General features: G+C 38.2%; 1 protein-coding gene across 2 annotated transcripts in view; it reads left to right on the top strand.

Annotated features, from left to right (window-relative positions):
- The window catches only part of ROCK2 (Rho associated coiled-coil containing protein kinase 2), a 99,437-nt gene that overhangs the window by 22,140 nt on the left and 53,929 nt on the right, over positions 1 to 23,368 (top strand). For both annotated transcript variants that reach the window (XM_021389692.1, XM_021389693.1), the window contains exon 2: positions 19,060 to 19,141. In XM_021389692.1, the coding sequence (XP_021245367.1) occupies positions 19,060 to 19,141 (82 nt within the window). The remainder of the gene's footprint in view (positions 1 to 19,059; positions 19,142 to 23,368) is intronic.

Here is a 23,368-nt window from a genome sequence, read left to right as displayed (position 1 = left end):
TCTATCTTACTTTAGCATTTGCATTCAGTCCCTCTTGGTTCAGGGAAGGATGTAGGAACACAAGGTGTCTGTGGGCAGTGTTCAGAAGGAGGGGATTCTTTCACTGAGTTGATGGTTAACTGGAAGAATAAACTTAATTACTGCGTAGCATAATTACGTAGTCAGGAAGTGATTTTGCGTAGAGTGTTCTGATTTCCTTTGTCACAGCGTAACGTCATTTTTTTCCATTGAGAATCTCCAAGTTTAACACATGCATGAAATCACACTCTGAGTTTAAAGTTTACGTATGCAAATTCACTGTAATGTTAAAAATTCCTGCTTTTCACACAATCTGTAAAACTGTACTAGTAAGAAGTTAAATAATTAAAATATTTCTCTGTCTGAAGTGGGTGAGTTTGTATCTTTATTAGCATTCCTGTTAACAGTAAATGTCAAGTTGATATATAAAGCAGCGTGTCTTTGCAAACAACCCTAATTTCTGGTAAATTGCATTTTAGCAAAAAAGGTTATTTATTTATTCAACTAGGGTGGAATTCTGTATGAGAAAGAAAAATAAGGCTCGTGCTCTGGAGGCAGCATTTGCTGTAAGATGTAAGCAAAGGATGGTCTCCAAATTTGGAAAACTCTTGTCTGTTGGCTTGGGGATTTTTGTTTTCTTCTCCTTTGCAGTTTTCTGACAGGCATGTATATGTTGCTCTGACATGAAAAGGAAAAGCTGGCAAATACTGGAGGGGGAGGCTTTTTAGCACGGGGAGGGAACTGTAGATCTTAGCAGCTCAGCACCCAGCCAGTCCCAGCACTGGTGGATTCAGCACTGAGCTTGGCCATCCCACTTGTGGCTGATGGAAGGGGTGGAAAGCTGTGCTCCTGCCTGGAGCTCCGAACCTGGAGGAAGCAGGACAGAGCAGGACAGCTCCAGCTGCTGCTGGTAATGCCTCGCCTGGCACAGCCATGTCTCCGTCTGGTTGCGCTTCTTTGCTGCTGTCGTAGGATGCGCTCCCGCTCAGCAGGTGGGTGTGTGAGTGGCTATTGGCTTTACCGAGAGGTTTTACCAGAAGCAATAGAGCGCTTTTAAACATGTACATGGGGATAGGATGTTTAGCTTATTAGTTTTGAATTGCATGTTCGAAAGCCAAGTAAGATTATGTAGAATTTCATCAACAGATGTACTGCATAGCAAGAGGATTAGATTTTTTTACATGTGAAATTTCTGAATGATCACAGAATGATGTGGTCTGGAAGGAACCTTAAAGATCACCCCCCTGCCAGGGTCAGGGATGTCTCTCACTAGATCAGATTGAAGAGGGAACAGTTTTAAAATAAAAGAGGAGAGGTTTAGGTTTAGATGTTAGGAGGAAATTCTTTACTCAGAGGGTGATAAATCACTGGCACAGCTGCCCAGAGAGCTGTGAGTGCCCCATCCCTGGAGATGTTCAAGGCCGGGTTGGGTTCCCAAGGAGGTTGTAGATGCCCTGTCCCTGGAGGCATTCAAGGCAAGGCTGGACGTGAGGGGGCCCTGGGCAGCCTGAGCTGGTGGAGGGCAACCAGCCCACGGCAGGTGTTGGGGGGGTGAGCTGCAAGGTCCCTTCCAGCCCAGCCACTGTAATTCTGTGATCATAAAAATAAGGGGCATTTAAAAAAAAAAAAGTAGCTTTTTTTTTTTTTTTTTTCCCCTGATCTTATATGGATTCCAGTGAAGGAAATTTGCTGCTTACTGGAGTTGTGAGTTTGGGCCATTGAAGGGAAATAACCTGCAACCTGGGTGGACTGAAGATTAGTAAGGGGGAGAAGAAAGACAATGTGCGCGATCGTGCAAGTGCTCCAAGCAGTTGGAGGTCTGTCTGTTGTGGTTTATAATGGGAAGTGCAAGTAGGAGCTGTTGGCATCATCCACGTTTTCATTTGCAGTGCAGTGAGAAGGCTGGGCTGGATTCTTTGGGGCGTGATTCTGCAGCTGGTATTGCTCTGAAACGTAGGTGTGGGCATCAAATACAGCTGTGCGGTACGCCTAGTATCTAAGTCATTGCTTCGGGTGTTTTCACTGGGGAAGATTCCATGGGCTTGTTTGTTGTAGAGTGCCTTTCCCTGGAAACTAGGACCATGCGTCATTCTTAAACCAGGGTTGTCTTCTCGGCAGAAGACTGCTTCAGTTTCTTCCACGGTGTGGGTCAATGATAGAGAGGTGAATATCCACTTAATTCATTTGGTGATATTTAAAAAAATGAAATGTACTTACATCTTGTCACAAACTTCAGTAGATAACAGAATTTAAAGTCAGTGCAGAAACATTAGTGTATAATTTGAATTAAGCAGCTCAGATTGAAGAGACCACAATAATTTTGTCTGATCCACTCTTCTTTTTGCTCCCGTCTAAGTGATAACATTTAGAATCCCTTTGAAAATGTCTTCGGCATTTTGCAGTGTAATCCTTTTTCCATCTTTTCAACTTCCGAACAATTGGCCCCCTTTCTTGCCCATGTTAAAACTAAACCCTGAAATTCTGGCCTGTTTTTTTTTCTCCTCATTTTAGCTTAAACCTTCATGTTCGGTACCATGATTTACTGTAGAAACTTGTCTGTGGATTTTCATTCTCCCTAATCCTTTGCATGAATAAATGATACCCAGTTTTCAAGCCAAATTTGCATCAGTATTTGCAAATATTAATGTTTTTAGTCTTAAATATCTCCTGATCTGATGATTGCAGTATTTTTAGCTTCTTGAAATCTTCTTTGTTTATCCTTCAGGGAAAGGGTTTCACTTTGCTGATGTTATACAAATACAGTTAGTTCATACTTAGTTTTCGGACAGGCACTTCACGGTCAGTTTATTATTCAAGATGATTTAAAATCATGGCAGGATCAGACAAAATGGCAGGGTATGGTTACATACTAGCAGTTTCATAAATAGCTGTTACTGTTATGAAAGCAGTAACTGTAATAAGTGTTTCTGAAAAGTATAGATTAACATCAGTGATGTGAGCTCATAATGCATTTAGCTAGGTACTTTCGAAGAACTGAAGTTATATTTTTAGGTAAATGAGTCAGCATAAGGGATTAATGCTTCTAGGAGTTCTATTTTGGTATCTAACTGAGAGTAATGGCATTCTGAATGAAGAGATGGCTTAAATATAGAATTGCATAGTATTGAGTACAAGGTGATATCAAAATTTAGAAATAAGTATTAGAAAGCAAGTTATGTGGGGTATCGCACCTTTTTAAAAATGATTAAAATCAACACAGTACATTTGTATAATGCTGGATTTGTATGTTGGCATTGAAATGTTTTCTCATGAGTTGCAACTAAAAACGGTATGCTATTTATATATCACTTTATACCCTAATATTCCTCATTAATGTGGAGGAAGTTAGAGACCAAGAATTCTCTTAAAAAAGTAAAAGAAGCTAAAGATGAATGTTGCCTTCAAAATGCAGTATTATCGGAAGTGATCAAGTATGAACGCTTGTATGGGCATCTGAAAACCAAATTACTGTTCTCATGGCTAGGAGGATGAATGTGCGTATGTACAGCAAACATTTTGTCTGACTTCATCCATAATGAATGGAAGAGAGATTGTACAATAGCTCGAGCATAGCTACTGCAGAGAAACTGTATTTACTGCGGTACTGCTAATTTCAGAACAATTTCGCAATACTGCTTTTGTTAGCAGAGATCAGCTGTATTTCGAATTGGACTAGTAAAGACTGATTTTCAAGGTTGCTGACGTTTGTGCAGCTAAACTGAAACTGAAGATTGAAATAGTCATTTTTTCTTGAAAAGAAAAATGGGACACTAGTGTTCTTTTGAAGATGAATAATACATTTAACATTCTGTTACAACTTGCAGCTGTTTTCATTCTTAGCAGTGGAACTGCACTATGATTTTTAATCTTTTTAGAAGGCTGCAGTTTCCTTTGCTAATTTGATACAATTCCTTTTCAAAAATGCAAACAATCTGATGTATACATGAGCACACCCAGCTGTTTGATTTGCACCTACAGTTGTGATACTGTGGAAGAAAAATGTTCTGGGAAGTTGTTATGCAAATGCCAGACTAAGTGTCCCACTTTATTTCACAATTACCATCTAGAGTATTACCACAACAAATAGCCTTTTCTAACTAGAATGAGGTTTAACCAGCTGTAAAATTGATAATCAGTCATGGTATTTCAGAAACTGCAGCGTGAGTGGTTTTTGCATTGTCTGCGCAGTAAAGAAAATCAACTCCTAAGAGTATTGAATGTACCTGGAATGTTGTTTTTAAATAACCAAAGAGAAATTTTATGCACTCGGTACCATTTTGTTTTCACTGAATGAGAGATGAAGTTGCTTCTAGGGAGGGGGACATAAAGCAATATTACATATCCACCCATTCCAGACTGGAAGGATTGTCATCAGTTGGAAGGGAAAGTGAAGTAACATTGGATGCTCAGCCTGCATTCTGTTATATCCTAATTTTTGAAAACTTTTAATTTTTTATGTGTATATTTTGGTCATGCCATTTCCCAGACACGTGTTAGCTTAAAATAGATGCACTATTACTTAAAGCATCACTAAATGATGAAAAGCTTTCTCATTCCTAAGATCACTAAGATTAGAAAAAACTGTATTAGAAGAACTACATTATTCCACGTAGGGCTGATACTAAGTCCTTTCAAATATGTTCTTTAAGCTTAACCTGTGTTACAATAGTACTTGATCTGGCTTTTGCCAGAGCTGATGTTTGAACCCAGCCTCTGTTTTCTCATGTTTGAGATAAGATGCACTGCACTGCTATTTTCAGACTTGTTTCTCTCAGTCTGTGTTGTTGAAACTCTTCTCCTTTTCCTTGGGCATTTTTGATCTTTTGTCCAGAGTGCTGGTGCTGAAGAACAGTTTCTGTCTCATTTCCTTGTAATTACTTGTCAAAACTGAAGCAGCTTCTGTAGGAATTATGAGACGGTTGCCCAAAGTAGTAACGTGACAATAAATGACTAGACTGGAAACCAGATTGAATCAAGAGTCTGTCTGGGCTTACTATGTTTCAGGCAATAGCCAATTGCTAGAAATGCCTAGGAGAGGGTGTTAAGAGCAGGAAACCGATTCTGCTATAATCATTCAGCCTCTGGAGGCAGCACAGCTCAGGAACTCCTGAAGGTCAATGGGATGTTTTTCTGTCTTGTAGCTCTTGACAGCTCTGTCTCTTTTGGATCAAATAGCCTTCAGACTGATGAGAAATTCTTGGCAGCAGAAACATCCCATGACAATGTTCCACCTTTACTCTGTAAGATGTGGAAAAAAAATCTTCCTTCTGTGTTGAGTCTTTTGTATGCTAAGTTCATTTGCCTTCCATCTTCCTCTTAACTGGGATCCAAACAGCAAAGGATTTTAATGAGTCACCACGTATGTAAGAGACTAGATTTAAGGTGACTGCCTTTGATCCTGCCTGCTATTGTCCCTGTATTCCAATTTGTGTTTATCCATCTCTTATCTTAGATCTGACAGCAGTACAAAACAAAACCGAGTCAAGATCTTCCACAGACAGGCCTGATCGATGACACTGTGACAATGCAGCTCCCAATGAAGCATTATTTTAAAAAATTTCCTCTCAGCTTTTCTAACAGCAGTGTCTAGCCAAATAATTTTTGGTATTTTTGAAGACTTACAGGCACCCTGTTAGTAACTGAGCTCTGACTGAAACTTCTGTACAAAATTGAATGGGAATATCCATCACTGAATAGACTAGGAAGTCAGAGGCCTCTGCAGGGCTGCTGCTCTGGGCTGCTCACATGCTTTTAAGCAGGTTCAATTAGATGATGATGTTTAGGAATTAAGTTTTGAAAATCTCCAAATACAGACTCTCCATGATCTCCGTACAATGTATTTCAGTGTTTGGCTACTCCCTGTGGTAGAAAAAGTGCTTCCATGTAGCTGACTGCAGTTTTTGTTGTGGCAGCTTGCATCTGCTGCCTCTTGTAATAGAATGCAGTCAGGTTGGTTGGACACAATTTGATTGTGATCTGTTTATTCAGCTATCTTTTTCTTCGTACGTCTGGAAGTTGCTCCCAGGGAGATTAGTTTCATAATTGCTGTGGGGCCTGAAGTTAGTGGAAATTCAGGCCTGTAGTTCTGCAGATTTTCTTTGATGTCCTTCTTGAAGATGGGCCTGACACTTGCCATTTTCTGCAGTGGCCATGACCTTTTGAAGGTGGTAGAGCAGCCTGGAAATGATTCCAGTGTGTTCCTTCCACTCCCTCAGATGTATCCCATCAGGATCCCTGGAGCAAAGCTGTCTCAGGAGACTGCAGCAAAGAAGCCATCAGGTGGCCTGGGCTTTTCTGTGCCTTCTATCACTATGTCACCAGTTCCAGTGAGAAAGCATGCCCACATTGACTAACTCATAGAAGTCTTCCATACCGCCCTTCATATCCTTTAATTGCCAGAACGTGAATGTCCGTGAGCATGGATATGCTTTTATGCATGTATATTGTGGTTTTCCAGCAGCAGCATAACTAAATACTTCCTAGTTTAAGAGAAATAGGTTTAATAGCAGCCATTCCAATATTTAGCTGCTGGCAGAGGAATCTGCAAATTGATTCATAACACAGAGTGTATAACAGGATCCACTCACTGGGGGTTATGACTAGATAAACTGGTCAGAAGTCAAGAACTGTTATTTCCCCTGTTTGTGGTTGACTGTGGGTAAAAATGTCAATTTTGTACTGTGTTCTTCTGTTAGCAACTTCTAAAACAAGGTTCAGCACTTACTCTGAAGTTACAGTCTTCTAAAACTTATCTTAAAATCTTAGGAGTTTAGTGACTAAGCAAGCAATCATTCTTCCATTGCTATACTAGTTTATTGATAACACAATTGGAAAAATCCCTCAAAAGAAATTGCCTGATCTTTTCTGTGGCCCTTTGGACCTCCTCCTCTTTTAACTAAGGTCAAAAGCCTTACCAAACCCTATTCGTAGCTTTGGGGCTTAACTGATTGCGGTGTGAAAGTCCTAAATGATCCCCTAGGTGAAATATGTGATTAATACTGATTTATGTACAGAACAAACTTTCTGCTTAGGGACGTGAATAATGAGTAATTACAGTAGTAAGTAACACTAGAGCCTCACTTCATCAAGCTGTCTGAAGTAAGTCCATCACAATCTGTAGAGAGGAGGCCGCTGTCAACCACCCTTCTTTGCTACTCTTATGCTTCCTTTTTTCTATTATTATTATTTATTTTTATTTTCCCCAGTGAGGAATTTCCCTATTTAACAACTATCATTTGCTAAACAAGAAGTTTTTTTTGAACCCGTTGTGTAACAGCTTATCTTAATGGTGCCATCCTGCATGTATTCAGGTCAAACAGAATCGTAGAATCACAGAATAGTTCAGACTTGACATCATGAGGTCATCTAGGTTCATCCCTTGCTCAAAGCCAGTTATGTGGTTTTCTTCCCCTATTTTTTCCTCATTTCATTTTTGTCGGTATTTCAGGAGGGGGAGGTTTCGTCAAATGGTTTGAGATGACAAAGGAAGACATCTTTCTGTTCTATGGAAAAACACGGAAGATCAAACACTTCTGGCTGAACGTATTGTAAAATCCAGCATGTTCCTTTCCACTGCTAGAGGTTTGAGCTAGTGGCCTCCTAAATATCTTCTTATTATTGAAGTTGGTGAGAAAATGTCAAATCAAGATAAAATCTAGTCGTCATGGATTTTACAAAGGGTGGGGGATGGACTCATCAGGCCCTGAAAGTGGATGTGTTGAGTTTCAGCAGAAGAAATCTACGTTTCATTAGTAGTTCCAACACAGGAATTGAAATTTGAATGCTTTTTTTTTTAAAATGCATTTAAACATATTTTACTATTTATATGTAAGTTTATTTTATGGAAAGATGCGTTATCTTTTTGACAGTTAGTAGTACATTTGATTGCAACATAGAGTCATCAGTGAAGTTTGCTTCTGGGATAGGGCACATCTTGGATGTGTGGAGCAGGATGCTGCAGCGTGCTTGTTTGACACTCCACAAGTGGAGCTGATTGAATCATAGAATCATAGAATCATAGAATGGCTTGGGTTGAAAAGGACCTCAAAGATCATCGAGTCTCAACCCCCCTGCCAAGTGCAGGGTCGCCAACCACTAGACCAGGCTGCCCAGAGCCACGTCCAGTCTGGCCTTGAATGCCTCCAGGGACAGAGCATCCACAACCTCCCTGGGCAACCTGTTCCAGTGCGTCACCATCCTCTGTGTGAAAAACTTCCTCCTAATATCTAACCTAAATCTCCCCTGTCTCAACTTAAAACCATTCCCCCTTGTCCTATCGCTATCCACCCTCACAAACAATCGATCCCCCTCCAGTATATGAATGTATAGATGAAGGTGCGGTTCTACTAAAGAAAGCTGCAGACCTTTTTTATAAGGATTGCATAAGGATGGCTTTTCAAGTTTGACACCTTTTTAAAAATCTGAAAGAGAAAATATGTGGTTTATATTAGCTAAGATCATGAACAGATATAAATTCTTCTAAGAATGTCAGTTTGTTTTAAAAATAAGGCATTCACGTAATATTTTATTGAAATATAATTAAATAAGCTGAAAGGATTTGTAAATCATTTCCTGTATTGTCAAATTGATTTCTGTGAGAGACATTTTTTAGAGCTGCTTAACTTCTTTGGATTAAAATGATTATCTCCTTATCAATCTCTAATGTGTATATATTATTGGAAAAAAAAATTGGTTTTCCATGTGTTGATAATCTTTTGCTTCAGTTATTTGAGACATTGATGATTGGTATAAATTAAAATACGTACTCATTTTGTTTAAATTCCTTTAATTTTCTTCCTGTGTCATTAGGAAGCTACTCATTCAAAGTTAGCCTTTAGCTAAGTGTGTCGTCCATATCACTAGATGATAAAACAGCGTAGTTTGATGTTTAACAAGGTCTTTTGACTTACCAGCATTTAAAATTATTTTTTACTCCCCTTTTTCCCCTATGTGTGTTTACATGGTAATACATTTTTCATGCTATCTCTTGCCTATAACATCCCTTTCTCCCAGCTGTCATTTTTACAATTATTTCCTTTCTAGTTTTCCTTTAAAAAACACATCCATGTGTTGTTTTATGAATACCTAAATGGTAGGACTCTTTCTGTTTTGACTCTCGCTGTTTGACTTGAATTGTTTCTTTCCTGGATTTTTGCTAGCAAATGGGTCATAGCATCCAGGTGCCTGATGGGTAGGTCTTGACATCTTGACCCTTTAAAAAATGCAAGTAAATAATCAGTCTGTGGCAGTAAGCTTTCTGCATTTTTCCATACTGCATCAGAATTCTTTACTCCAGTGTTAGATACAATTTTGATTGCTTCACTTCTATTTATCATTTTAAGTGGAATTCTGGGTTCGTGGAATTGTATTTTAAGACATAAGTAGAGCTGCTTAGAATGCACTGCTGGCATCAAATTCGAGGTTAGGCAGGAGGTAATGTGAGAGGTGCACTTATTGGGTTGGAAATGTTCTAAATACTTGCTGATATTTTTAGTGCAGAGAAATTTTGTAACTGTTCTGCATCGTTAATTGGAAAAAAAAAGTCCTTTTATTACTTCTAGTTAATTGTACTTTCAGGGGAGGAGGCTGCTAGATGCTATCTTGAATTTACTTTCAGGCCTCATTTTTTGTTATTCCATTTACTGTGAAAGAGATTCTAACAATTTTCATTATGGACTGTTATAAGTATACATCTCTGTTGTCAGATTGGTTCCTACATCTTATTTATCCACGACTGCTAAACAGATTAATAAAAGCATATATATAAAGTAATACATATAAAATATATTTATCCAAAAATAAGGTCACAGTGAAATCGAGGGATAGATGGCTCAGGTTGTGTAAGGTGCAGTGGCTTGTTGCTGAAACTGACTTCACAGATGGAACTGCCTGAGGGTAAGGAAAGAGAAACATTTTCATGATGGAGAAGCAGAGCCCTTATTTAATATGAAACAAGGACGGCCTTGTGGTCAAAACAGGTTTTTAAGAATAGGCTGTACATCTGTCTCCTACCTCAGCAGCAGTTGAGCTCTGACCTTTTGTCTGTATTCCTGATATTACCTCTGATTCCTGCAGCTGTAGCCTGTGAAGAAAGTTCTGCTTAGGGGTGAAGAAATGAATAAGCAGCTGTGCTTTCTGTTTGGATTTTTACAGGCAATAGGTAATTCCACTTCTTCAGGGGGTCAGAGGAGCAGTTCTAGGCACAGGTTTGTTTTCTGTGCATTTGTAGTTTACTTGCAAATCTAAGATTCAGGCTATTTTCACCGATTGCTTGAAAAATCTCCTGAAGCGATGTATAAATGGCTTGCAGCAGGAGTTAACAAGCAAAATCACCATGCTGCCTTGATTCTCTTGTTAAGAAGCTAAGCTTGCTATTAAAGGCTTTAGAGAATTCAAATTAATAGGAAATTATCTCTGCTGTTATTTTAAGAGGTTTGCAGTTCTCGGCTTCAGTGTATGTTTTTTTGTTTTTTTTTTTTTGAAGGCAGTAAGAATTCTAAAATCAAAGTTAGCTAAAGAACCTGGAAATGTACAGCCACTTCTGATAAAAGGGATTATACTGAACTGCTGAATTTTCCATGGCTACAGTGCTAACTGGCAAGACATGTGAGACCTGTTTTATTTTACAAAGGTTTATGGAGAAAATAGAACAACTGATTTGGCAGAGAAACAAGTAATACATTTTACAGTTGTATTTGGGAAGAAAGTGCACGTTTTTATCGTAGTAGTTAACTGTTAATGCATTGTTTTATTAAAATGGATAATGTGGGAAAGATTAAATTGCTGTGCATTTACTGACAGCTGCCAATTTACTATGCTCTCAGTCCTCTGGCTTAAGTTCCCTCTTTTGTCCATTTCTTCAGTTCTGCTCTGAAGAGTTCCCAGGTAGGCTTGGAAGGGCTGTTAGAGGTCTCCAGTAGAGTCCTTATCACAGAGGCAGGCTCAGTGGTGGAAGTACTGTAACTAATGCTGGGCTGACCTGCTCATCTCGTGTGAAGCAAATTTCTCAGCTTCATTGGTTAGGTATATGATGTCAGTTCGTCGCTGCTGCTATTCAGAGGTTTTGTCATAATCTGTAACCTGAATCTTTACTCGAAGTTCAGCTGATTTCTTATGCTGTTTCTGGAGATGTGGGAGAACATTCATCGTTATTGCTCACAACAGCTTTGTATGTTTTGAACAGAATTGTCATGTCTTTTCTTAAGCTGATCTTTTTTTAAGACTAAAAACTTTTTTTTTCCACAGTGTTCCCATGTGTGCGTTGCCTATCACTTTCGTGCTGTTGTTAACCTCCTCTTGGTTCTTTTCCAACTTGTCTTCTGCTGTTTTTATAGAGATTTGCAAAGTTGGACACAATACACTGGCTTAGGCTATACCAGCACATAAAGAACATGAGTCCTCTGTGAGGTTTTACACAGTGAACCTCCTGTTTATACAGCCTGGATTGGAATTCTCATCCCCTATAACTCTTTTCCTGTTATCTTCCTGTTTAATTATTCCCGTTTTCATGTTGTGTACATTTAATTTCTTTCAAAAACATCTGTTAGGGTGTTTTTTTGTGCTCATCCCCTGAGTTGATTCCTTTTTTAATTATTCTTTCTTTCTTCATTTTGAGATAATTTAAAAGGCAATACAAAGCATGTGCTTCGAATTCTGAGCTTGGTGTCATTTGTTGATATTTATTTGCTTTTAACAGATAAGTTACTCATTGTGATGCTTTATTGTGATAATGAAAATATTCCCTAGAATTGTCACAGGGCAAACCCAGGTGAATTTATTTGACACACTTTTCCAAATCTTATATCAAACTCCTAATAATTACGTTTTAGATATTTTCTCCATCATTTCCTATAGAGTGTAGTTTTGCTAATGAGAACAGTGAATCTTCTCTCTTACTCCTTTGCTAAGATGCTTTGCTTTGTCATGTATTCTGCCACAAATTGGTGACATGACTCTCTTTTATTTTTGTGAGAAACAGAAGAAACTTGCAACCTGAATCTTACATATTAATCTTCTCAGTTCTTACAAATTGCTTAACATCTTGTTCTAACTCCCTCTTCTCAAGTATGCAGGTTTATAGCTCGGGAAGTTCCCCCCCCTCCCCTGCCTTTTAAAGGTAATTTTTTGGATTGCCTTTTTCAGTCCTGTCAACCTGTCGTGCTCTCGTGAGTTCTCAGAAAAGTTGATTGGCTTAAATATTTTAGAGTCAATTTCAGTTGGTCTTGATACTCTCAGGACATTTTATGATTTTTTGTTGTTCTTTTTATTCCTTGTAAATATGTCTGTATATGTAACATTAAGGAAAACTTAAACCTTCTGTGTGTAGTTCGCTTTTCTTAATTTACAGTGGACTTTTATTTTATTTGTTCTTACATAAAGTATCTTCTGTATCTTCTCTTGTCATTTGTAAACTATAACAGATTATACAGCTTATTTATATGCTTTTGCTGTTCCATAGTTCTTTAAAGTTCTTCTTGTTACATCTTAAAAGATTGCTTTGTGTTTATTCTTTCACTCGTTTTTAAGGATGAAGCCATTTTTGGTCTGTTGTCATCCTGTCTTTACAATTGAACAGCTTGACATAATAGCATTAAAATGTGTGTGTAGGATGTAGCATGTGATGGCAGCCAATGAGAGGTCCACTGTACATTGCTTGTACAATGAAGAAAAATCTACATCTGTTCAACTATAGACAATATTTAATTCGTGCTTTAATACTTATCTCCATACTGTACAGAAATTGGATTGCATGTAAAAACCTGCTGTTAAATATTTATGTATGTATTTGTGGGCAATTGCTTTCATGTTTCTGAAGTGTATATACTCAATGCTGTCTAAACTTAAATCTGTCATTTAATGTAGAACTGTTGAAGATCTTTGAGAAAAGCAACACCTCTTCACATTAAACATTGGCTTTATTGTCACGACATGAAGCATTCCTTCACACACTGGTTAATCTTCAATAATATAAAAATGAGTTACAATGTATTCAAATGATCACTAGAGTAGAATAAGCTTGGGAAAAACAGTATGCATGCCTTGTATGTGACCTATCAGTTCTTTTTCCTGTTGTATGCTGTTACTGAGCTGTTGGCTTTCTATCCAGAGGTACCTTCTATGATTTGGAAAGAATTAATCACTCAGAAAAGACCAGAATTATTTAAGGGTCCATTTGTCATATAGAAGAATACAGTGGGGATTTAATCCTGGGAAGAGTCATGAGATGGTCAGTTCACGTGTGCATAGATTTAGGAAGTAGTGCTTTAAAAAGCATGTAGGTCAAGTTAGAAAAATGTGGTCTGAAGTTACATACTTTTCTATCCTTACTTCCCACTGCAGCATAGTTTATTAAATTTTATTTGAGCACTTGGGAAGCTGACAAAAGGGAAAGGAATAGTGTTTTGGTTTTCTTACATGTAATGGTTTAGTGAACTTTGCTGGTTATTTCAGAGTTATGAGTTGCTGCCTGTGGATACTAAGGAAGCATTTTGTTCTTATTTTTTGGCCTTGAGTTGTTTTTACATTTTTTCTCAGCATAAAGGTAAGGAGTAAATGGAAGTAGCCAAAGCTGTTCTGACATCAACGTACATGTGTGCATTGCCTTTGGACAGGTTCAGATAATTATGTTAGTTTTGAAAACGAGAATTAGCTTGGAATGATTTAATTCTGTGAGGGCTTCAGTGGGTATGCTATGAATTAACATCAAGCTGGTTATTTAGAAGCCACCATGAATTTTCCTTACTATAGCCTCTCTTGTCAGAGAGAAAAAAACTTAAACATTTAATAGTTTTAATATCTCCTGAACTTTTTTTTTTCTTGAGTTAATTCAGGTCTTGTCACAGTAGGAGTTGCTGACTGAGAAAGCCAAACAGCGTGTTGTCCCTGGAGGTGATTTCAGAAGCCAGAGTGGTTGGGAACCCTTCTCTCCTGATGTAGGATAGTGGTGTAAAAATATCTAATTTGGACGGTTCTCTTGGAAAACAATCCTGAGAGAGTGTCTCAGCCTGTTTGCCAAGAGCAAAAGGCTTCTAATGGAATGGTGTGGGCAGAGCTGTCTTTGCCAACAGCGTGTTTGTTTGGAAGTTGCTATTTTGGGCCTGTTTAGCTTCTGAACCTTTTGTAATAGCAGAAAGAGGAAGTGAACAGTGAAATCACTTTAATAACATATTTCCTGGTTCAAGTGACTTATCTGTGAGGGCTAGACAGAGGAGATGTCATTTCCTAAATTGTTTGCCTTCAGTTTGAGGGGTCCCTTTTACTGTGTAGTCTTTGGATCCATCTTTTTAATTTGTAATGCAGTTTCAGAGTCAAGTAATGTAAACTAGGCCTTTTAATGAAAATTTAAAGCTTTAAGGAACCACCTTTTGACAAAATGCTAATTTGCAAGACACAAGTCTTTCATAGAACACATGTTGATAAGAATTTGAAATCCCTTACCTTAAAAATATGATTAAGAGCTTGGAATCTTGTCTTTGAAACATGCTAATAATGTTTGTTCACAGGGATAAAAATAAATTGATGCTCTTTCTATTCATCGTGGTGCTGATGCTAATGGCCTCTCTGATGCCAGATGTAGCTGACAAGAATTAGGAGGTTTCCAAATAGTTAGCAGGCAGCTGTGCTCTTCTCAAATTCCTGTTTGTTAATAGCCACTTGTGAAAGCTGTTACCAGAAGTTTGTGAAAAGGAGACAGAGCTAATAAAAAAAAATAGCTACAAATATGGTTCTCAGTTTTTATAGCCCACAAAAAAACCTCCAAAAAAAAAAAACTTTTGGAATTGAAATGACATAGGGAATAAACAGTGACATCTGAAATGATAAAGTGCAGCTCAGTTTAACTTGGAAATTATGGTTGCTTTGGACCTTGTAATCCAGCTTTGCTAAAATGTCTGTTGCGGTTGATAACTTAATTCTTTTCCCTTACTTTGTGCACACGGTATAAATAGCACACACCAGCAGTGTTTTGTTTGAGCAACTTTTAAAATAGCTTTGCATGGAAATTATTAAAATATCAGCTGATCTCCCCTTTCCCCTCCCCCCAAAAAAGAACAAAAATATGCCCCATTGATTTGTGGTAAAATTGAGTGCTTTTACGTCTTCTCACTTAAAATGCATACCTAATTGTAAGTGACTATTAAAGTACTGTTTCAATAGCAACAAAAAAAAGAATGGCAAAAGACTGACAAATAAGGTATTAGACTGTGAAGAATGAAGTAGAGTAAGAATGTGCTCAGAGCTCTAGAGAACTAGTTTTTGTTTTTGAGTTTGTGCAGATACGATCTGTAATTTGCCATCAAAATATACGGAAGACCAATTGTGAAACTAATTACTTTAAGGGATTCTAGAGAGTAACAAAAGCTCTCACTTTGATAGTGTAAGTTGCTACTGTAAGATATATTCTTATTAATGCTGTTACATTGCAAATATATTAATGAAAATATTCATTCAAGTCATATTTATTTAGAGCTATGTGTTGCTGGTTAGAATTGGGACTTCACTGTGCTAGGTAAAATTGTAAAACGTGGCCTATGTGTATTCCATCATAACATTCAGTGTAGTCCTTTCCTATATGTGGCAAGGTAAAGGGGCATGTTCCTGCTGACATGCCCTGCTACATCTGTTAGAATGACGTGTCCTTTTTTGGAAGCCAGCACTTGCTAAATAGAGAGTTTGTAATTACATATTCTATTACGTGATTTTTGCAGGAAGTCTTAGCTCAGAGTACTTTCCGTTAGGCATGTCCAGGTCATTGGACAATTTGTGTATTGACTAATCTATAAGTATTTAGCAACTTTAGTACTTTGTTTTGGAATTATTGTATCTTTCATAAAAACTTCATCACATTTAAGAGTACGTACTGAGTCTTCTATCTTTCTGAGAGTACGATGTCCTAGTGCATCACTCCTTTCTCCTTAATAGGTCTTTAAGGAACATTTACAATCAAGACTCAAGTAATGGCTTTAAGTATTGTTCTTAAAGTAATTAACGATTGATACTGTGTATTATTCATTGCCTTCTCTTTGGGCTTAGTAACACTATTTTATATTTATTTTAGTATGGAAGTTCTAAAAAGTGTTGTCAAAACAAAACAGTCTAAAAGGTGAACCCTGTGCCTGGGGTTATTCTTCCTCAGATGCATTTCCTCACATGTCCTCTCTGTCCAGTTCTGCAGCCTTTTGTGGTCCCTTTGAATGGCAGCACAGCCCTCTGGTGTGTCAGCCACTCCCCCTAGTTTGGTTTGTTTGTTTGTTTTGTTTGCAGGGTGCAGCAGGTGGTTAATGAAGTTGCTAAAAGTTGCTGGCCCCAGTATCGAGCCCCAGGGTATACCAATAGTGACTGGCCTCCAACTGGACTTTGGCCATTGATCAAAATCTTCCACGCCTAGTCTCTCAGCCAGTTTTCAATCCTCTCACCACCCACTTGTGTAACCTGTGCTTTGTCAGCTTGTTTGTGAAAACGTTCTGGAAGACAGTGCCAAAAGTCTTACCGAAGTTGAGGTAAACAACCAACTGTTCTCCCCTCATCCACCAAGCTTGTCACTTCATTGTGGAGGGCTGTCAGCCTGGCCAAGCATGATTGCCCCTTCATAAATCCATGCTGACTAATCCTGGTCACCTTATTGTCCTTCACGTCTTTGGAAATGGTTTTCAGGAGCATTTTCTCCATCTCCTTCCCAGGAATTAAGGTGAGGTTGGCCGGCCTTTAGTGCCCTAAATCTTCCTCCTTGACCTACCTGAAGGCAGGAGAAATACTTGCTCTCTTCCATAGTTCAGTAACCTCTCTTCATTGCCATTACCTTTTCAAAGACCTCTCCATGACATCAGCCAGCTCTTTCAACACTTGCAAGGTGCATCCCATCAGGTATGTACTTGTGTATGTCCAGTTTGTTCAGGTGTTCCTGTCATGGAGGACTGGGTCCTGGCACTTGATTCTCACCAAAGGAAAGTCTTCCTAGCTTCAGTCTTCTTACTTCCTCTGGTACAAGGTACCTAAGATTCCTGAAGGCTTATCTTACTAGCAAAGATTGGAGCAAAGAATACCTTGAGTATCTTTGTCTTTTGTTTACCCTTTGTCGCTAGCTTTCCCTGCTCTTTTCAGCAGCAGGCCTACATCTTCCCTAGTCTTCTGCTGCTTGTGTACTTGCGCAACCCTTTCTTGTTGCCTTTTCAAACTTCTCCAGACTCATCTGCATATCAGCCTTGAGTTTCCTAATGTGGCCTTGCACCACGGGGTGTCAGCTTCCTGTCAGCTTCAGCATCCTGCCCTTGCTCCCACCTCATGTACACTTCTACTTCATGTCTGAGTGTAGTTGGGAGTTCCTTACTCATCTAAACAGGCCTCCTGCTTCCTTTGGTTGATTTCCTACTTGTTAAGATGGACCTTTTGTGAGTTTTTGCCTTTGAAATGACATGAAGCCTTGAAGTTTTACTTCATTTTTAGTACATCTGCAAGTCTCTATGTTTTAGATTTATGTCAAATATAATAAATGAGGTTCTCTTGGGAACCTCAAAGGTGATCCTAGTGAGATGTTAATGATATTTTCATAGCAATTTAAGCAGAGGAAAGGCAAGCTTGTAGTCTCTGACCTTTAGTCATCTGAATGAGAAATCACACAATATGTCTGTCCTGTAATTCCTCGAGCAAGTCTTGTTTTCTGTGCATGGCCTAGTGGCTGCTAGTGGTATTTTCCAAGATACTTCCATTTGCTGGAAGTAGAATTAAAAAAAAATAAAACCAAAAAAACTGCAATTCCATCTCTCAGTATTGAAAATGTACTTAATCATGAATATTTTTTGCAGTGAAACTGGGAAGTGGCATCTCTATAAATGAGGTCATCTTATTTATATATACACATATTTAGTACTGCCTGGCATTCAGAATGTGTTTTGTAATCTCAGGCCCTGTCTTTAAGTCTATCCCGGTAGATATATTATTAGAAAACCTGTAATAATTTTAATGAGATTTGAACCAGAAAGGATGTCTTGCCAGGCATATTTAAAAAAACAAGTGGATTGTATGCTCTGGCCTTATTTACATGTATCAGGTGCTAAGAAGGCTGTAAGTCTGTGCAGTTCTGTCAGTTGACTATTAATAAACATGATGTGGTCTCTGACTAAAATCTCTATGCCCTCCTGAGGTTCAAAAACGTTAAAAAACAATCTCAAGATTTTCTTAGAGCAGTGAACAAAATGTCGATTCAGGTAGAACTCTGGAGATGCTGAGTATGAATGGAGTCTGTGACTCTTAACATCTGAAACTAATTTTTATTCAGCCTCGTGTTACTCAGAAAGGCTGTGTGTTTTGGAGAATAATCTGTAAAGTTTTTCTAGGTTGCTGAAAGTTGGAGTTGAGTTTAGCTCTTGTAAGTCTTGTTTAAGTCTTGTATTTTTGGATTATATTTTGATGTTCTTGTTCTTCATCCTTCTGAGAGGTCTTAAGGGTGGAGGAGGCAGCACTGATCATTGGTAGCAGAATGGCACACAAGCTTCTGACTTGTCTTCTCTTGAATTACCCAAAAACTAAGCAGTGTAGTTTTGTGAGCTTGAATTATGTATTGAATTGTCACGTCTGGCTTCCAAGCGCAAAAAGTCAGGTTTTGAATATCCAGAGTGAGAAGGCAGAGAGAATGTGATTTAAGTAATAATGTGAATAGTGCAAATATAAAGTTTTCAAATATGCAGGAGAAATGTAATGAGGATAAAAAACCTAACAGTTTGACTGAAGAGAGATATTAAGTCTGTGTTTAAGCAGTAAGAGTACTGCTGGTTAAGATTGAAAGTGTTACTCCAGCTTAAGTCTCAGTGCCACTAATGGGTGGTGATGTATCTGTAGTGTTTCTAGACCAACTTGGAGCCAGCTGCTGTATTTTAACTGCTTTGGGGTGAGTGATGTATAAGCATACTTGAGAGCTTGTTTTATTTGCCTACGAGGAATGTAATACATGTTTAAATAATATATAACCAGTCTCAGCCTGGCAACCCTTAAGAAGAGTGATGTAGTAATTATGATTTTAGAACTCAACTTATTTTTATCTGTTTTCAGGATGGCTTGAATTCTTTGGTCCTTGATCTGGATTATCCGGCACTGAGGAAGAACAAGAACATTGATAATTTCCTAAATAGATGTAAGTTGAAAGCAGCAGTTACTGTGAATTCCACTTCTCTTTTCATTTTTTACTGGTAAAAATTATGAGTCTGCTCTCCATTGCTCCAGGACTGCTTTGAATATCCACTTATACTTCTCAAATAAGTGGTCGCTGGTATACTGCTTTGTAATGGATTCATTCATGTGGAGTTGATTGCTTCTCTATGAAGTTTTGGCTTGACCATTGCCAGTCAATTTGGCAAAATCACTCAAAATGGAATAAATAAGAAACAGCAGGTTGGGAAGTGGAGGCATGCTTTGGAATTTTTCTCAGTCTTGAGTTCAACTGAACTCAAACAGATAATTTTGAACGAAAAGGTTAGGAACTGGCTTTTAGGTAATTTTGTTACTTGCAACTGTGTGTTCTAAGTGTAATGTGAAGGGAAAAGACCTATTTGCAGCAAATATGAAAATGATATAAATGACAGAAACTTTTATGGACTATTCAGATCTGCCTGCGTATTAAAATGCTATTTTTGCAGTAGGACAGAATTAGAAACATTGTCTAACTTGAAGATCAGTGTTTGTGAGGTTTTCAAAAAAGCAGCTATGGGAAAACAATAAAACCTTGGATTTTTTTTTCCTGCGACCCCTGAGTATTCTTGCTGTCTGTCTTCCCTTTCTGATGCCTGCTGTTCCTTCTCCTACCCTAGCTTCTCTCCCATTGCTGTGTTAAATATTACTAAGCATCTGACATGGCAACCAGGCTACCAGGTATGGCAGGAACGCAAAAATCTTTTGGTTCAGAGTTTTATTACTGCCTTTGTTTTCTAAATCAGCTGATGATTTACAGTTGAAATAATCAAATACTAGCTCAAGAGACTTCTGGGATGTTTTTTTTTAAAAAAAAAAAAAATCTGACAATTGCAGATAGATGAATCCTTTAAAGTCAAAGTAGTTAATGTGTTTTAAGAGGTACCCTTTATCTTTCCCTGTTGTACTTGGGGGAGGGGAATAAAAAAGAAAAATGTATAACAGCAAAGTACTTTCATTCACACATTGTGAACTGCTCATCTTTTAAGAATTTAGCAGTGTAACTTCTCTCCTGTTCAGTACTGCCTAGGAGGGAATGAAAAGTAGTACTGCATACCGTCTGTGATTTATACTTTTTGAAAAGAAGTATTTCTGAAGTGAGAATTTTGTAAACTCTCGAAGCTGGTAATACATTACTATTGCAACTGAAAGAGTTGCAGATGCTGGAAAGAAAACAAACAGAAACAGATTCTTACTGTCATTGTCATTTTATGCAGTTATAAGTTGAACCCATACCTTATGTCTTTTTGGAAACTACTAAGAGTAGCAAGTATCAGTGGAAGAGAAGAGTATACACATGCTTTCTGAAGTCTCTTGCTACTGTGGGCTTGGTAGAGGGGCTGGAAATTACATTAATTTATGGAACAGTAAGTTGGCACTGTCTTAGTCTATGGAACAATGAGTTCTTGTCTCTTCTGATTTTTCTGAGCATCTGAAGAGCTGTAGCAAACCCATAGATGAGCGTTCATGTCAAAAGATTCTGACAGGCCTCTGGTGAGTGGTCTGTTCTGGGAGTTTGTGTCCCTCCTGCAGGCAGAAAGGTGTCCCAAGGCAGATGCAGAGGTACCATGGCCTTTTTGTGAATTCAGAACTGATAAGTGTTTTAATCCACATTACATGAGTCTTGAAAAATAGTGTAAAATGCTGCAGTAATCATGACTAAAGTTCTTCCACAATAACTCACTCTTTGTGAAGGACACTTTTTTTTAAACCATATTCCCAGGGACTAAAAAACACCCTAATTCACACCTACTGCAAGTCATTAGTAGCTGGTTTAATGTTTTATTAATTGATTATATTAATTTAAAAATGAAATAATTTACATTTCAGCTGAGACATTAATATTCATCTCAACTCATAGTTTTAAGATGAAACTCAAGTGATAACTCTTAACAAAGTTAACATTTATTAATTGCACATACTGTAGGAGTTTGGTATGTTCTGTTTTGTGACCACTTTACAGAAGAAATCTCTTCACATGCCTAGTATGCAAGGAACTTTTTTGTCACCTCCTTTCCCTTATTGTTCTGATTTCTTGCCACTTTTTCCAAGGCATGGAACCAAAGTAGAGCACGTACTTATCACATGAGACACATAAGTACTACCAGTCTTTTTCAGTCTTTTAAATAGCTTTAGTTTACTATTAGGATTCTGGTTGAAGTCTTGGTTTTTTTGTTCTTTTTTTTCCCTCAGTTTTCATGAGACAGGAAAGAACAACGTAATATCTAATTGCCAAAACAATGAGAGGAATCTTGTAGTCCCCTGAGAGCAAAAATTAGCTTGCTAACTTTGGAAAAGAAGCTTCAGTTTCCCATCACGGTCTTGGTATAGTGAATCTTTCATGATCTTTTCCTCTTCTGTCTTCTGCTCTGTGACAACAGATTGAATAAATTCTTCCAAGTCTCTTCCTCTTCCATCTGAGATTTGTCAAGTGTTGAATCATGACTTAATGGCTTATACCTTATTCAGGTTGTCTCCCATGCAGGTACTACATAGCCCATTAGCTGCTTTAACTTTTGGGAGGAGGAAAATTTAAGTAATTAAGCAACTGTTTTAAGCACCAACAAAAAATATTTAATCATTGATAATCTACTGTCAAGAATAGAAGTGAATGAAGAATGGTTTTGAAGGAAGACCAGGCTACACAGGGAATGGCTCCATCAACAGGCCCGATACAATCCAGAAGCCTCAGCTGTGTAAACTGATCAGTGACTTGCTATGGATTATCCAGCATTGCTCGAAAGTTGAAAAACTCCATTGTCTCAGTGACTTGCTAATATCTGGGTGGCGGCAGATGGTGAACTTTCAAGCTGTAATGGCAATAGCATCTTTACAACAGAAGAAGGAACATCTGCTACAGACATGTCACTTGTGCAGGAGCTAAATACCTGAAGAGATTTCCTGGAAAGTTGCTGTTACCATTTCCGTCTCCAAACAAACACTGCGTACTTAGTAGTTGTATTCATTAAGATGAACTTCTTTCAAAATTAACCTTTCTAGTTCCCTCCCTTACATTCTGTAATATCACTTGAGGGTGTACACAGTCACCAGCAGAAACACATCATATGGTATTAATGTCTTTGATGATTGTAGTTTTCTGTGTTCCGTACTTCCTGTCAGTGACACAGGTGGAATGTTTTATACCAAGGGAAATCTTACTTTGAGTTAATGAGCTAATTTCCCCTTTTACTTTCTTTTGGCTTCTTTAAGGCCAATCCTTGACAGTTCATTGCAGTCATCAGAGCAGGTTTGGCTTCAATTTCATTTTTAATGCGGTCATTCTGTTAAGCGTAGTGATGGGAGAGGTATCAAATAATCAGCTTTTCCCAAGCAGAGCATTAATTAGATTCACAAAATTTGAGGTAATGCCTTGGACATATGAACAAGTTGTATAGAGTCATAGAGTAGGACCTTTAAAGATCATCTAATCCACCCCCCTGCCGCTGGGCAGGGGCAGCTTCCACTGAATCAGGTTGCCATTTCCAACGTGGTTTTGAACACAACCAATGATGGGGGCATCCCCAAGTTCTCTGGGCAACCTATTCTGGTGTCACCACCCTCATCATAAAAAATTTCTCCCTTATATCTAATGTAAATCTGCCCTCTTTCAGTTTAGAACTCTTACCCTGTGTCCTGTCACTACACACCCTGGTAAAAAGTCTTTATCTGTCTTTCTTATATTTTCCCTTTATGTGTTGAAAGGCTACTATAGTATCTCCCCAGAGCCTTCTTTTCTCCAGGCTGAACAACCCCAGGTCTCTCAGCCTTTTTTCAAGGGAGAGGTGCTCCTTCCCTTTAATTGTTTTTGCTGCCCTCCTCTGGGCTGTGAAATATGTATGTCAGCAGTATTAACTACTTTTCCATTTAGATATTCAGTATATATACAAAGCAATTCAGTTCTGCTATCAAGGTTACTTTCATTAGGCTGCAGATGTCTCCTCTGCAAGTCAGAGAACTGCTGTTTTCTCTTTCTTTATATCATGCTCATTTTGTCTTTGGAAGACAAAATCTTCTTGTATCTCCCTTTCTTTTCTCTGGAGGAGGAAATGTTTGCCTGTCTGAAGCCATGAGTCCTAATTTATACTGTTGCCTCAGCACCTTTTCTTCCCCACACACCTTTTCTTAATGCAAAGCTACCTCAGTTTTTCTGTTGTGCTTTTTGTTTGTCTTCTGG

This window comes from Numida meleagris, chromosome 3, assembly GCF_002078875.1.
Source record: "Numida meleagris isolate 19003 breed g44 Domestic line chromosome 3, NumMel1.0, whole genome shotgun sequence".
Taxonomy (NCBI): domain Eukaryota; kingdom Metazoa; phylum Chordata; class Aves; order Galliformes; family Numididae; genus Numida; species Numida meleagris.
This window is presented reverse-complemented; position numbering and strand designations above follow the sequence as displayed.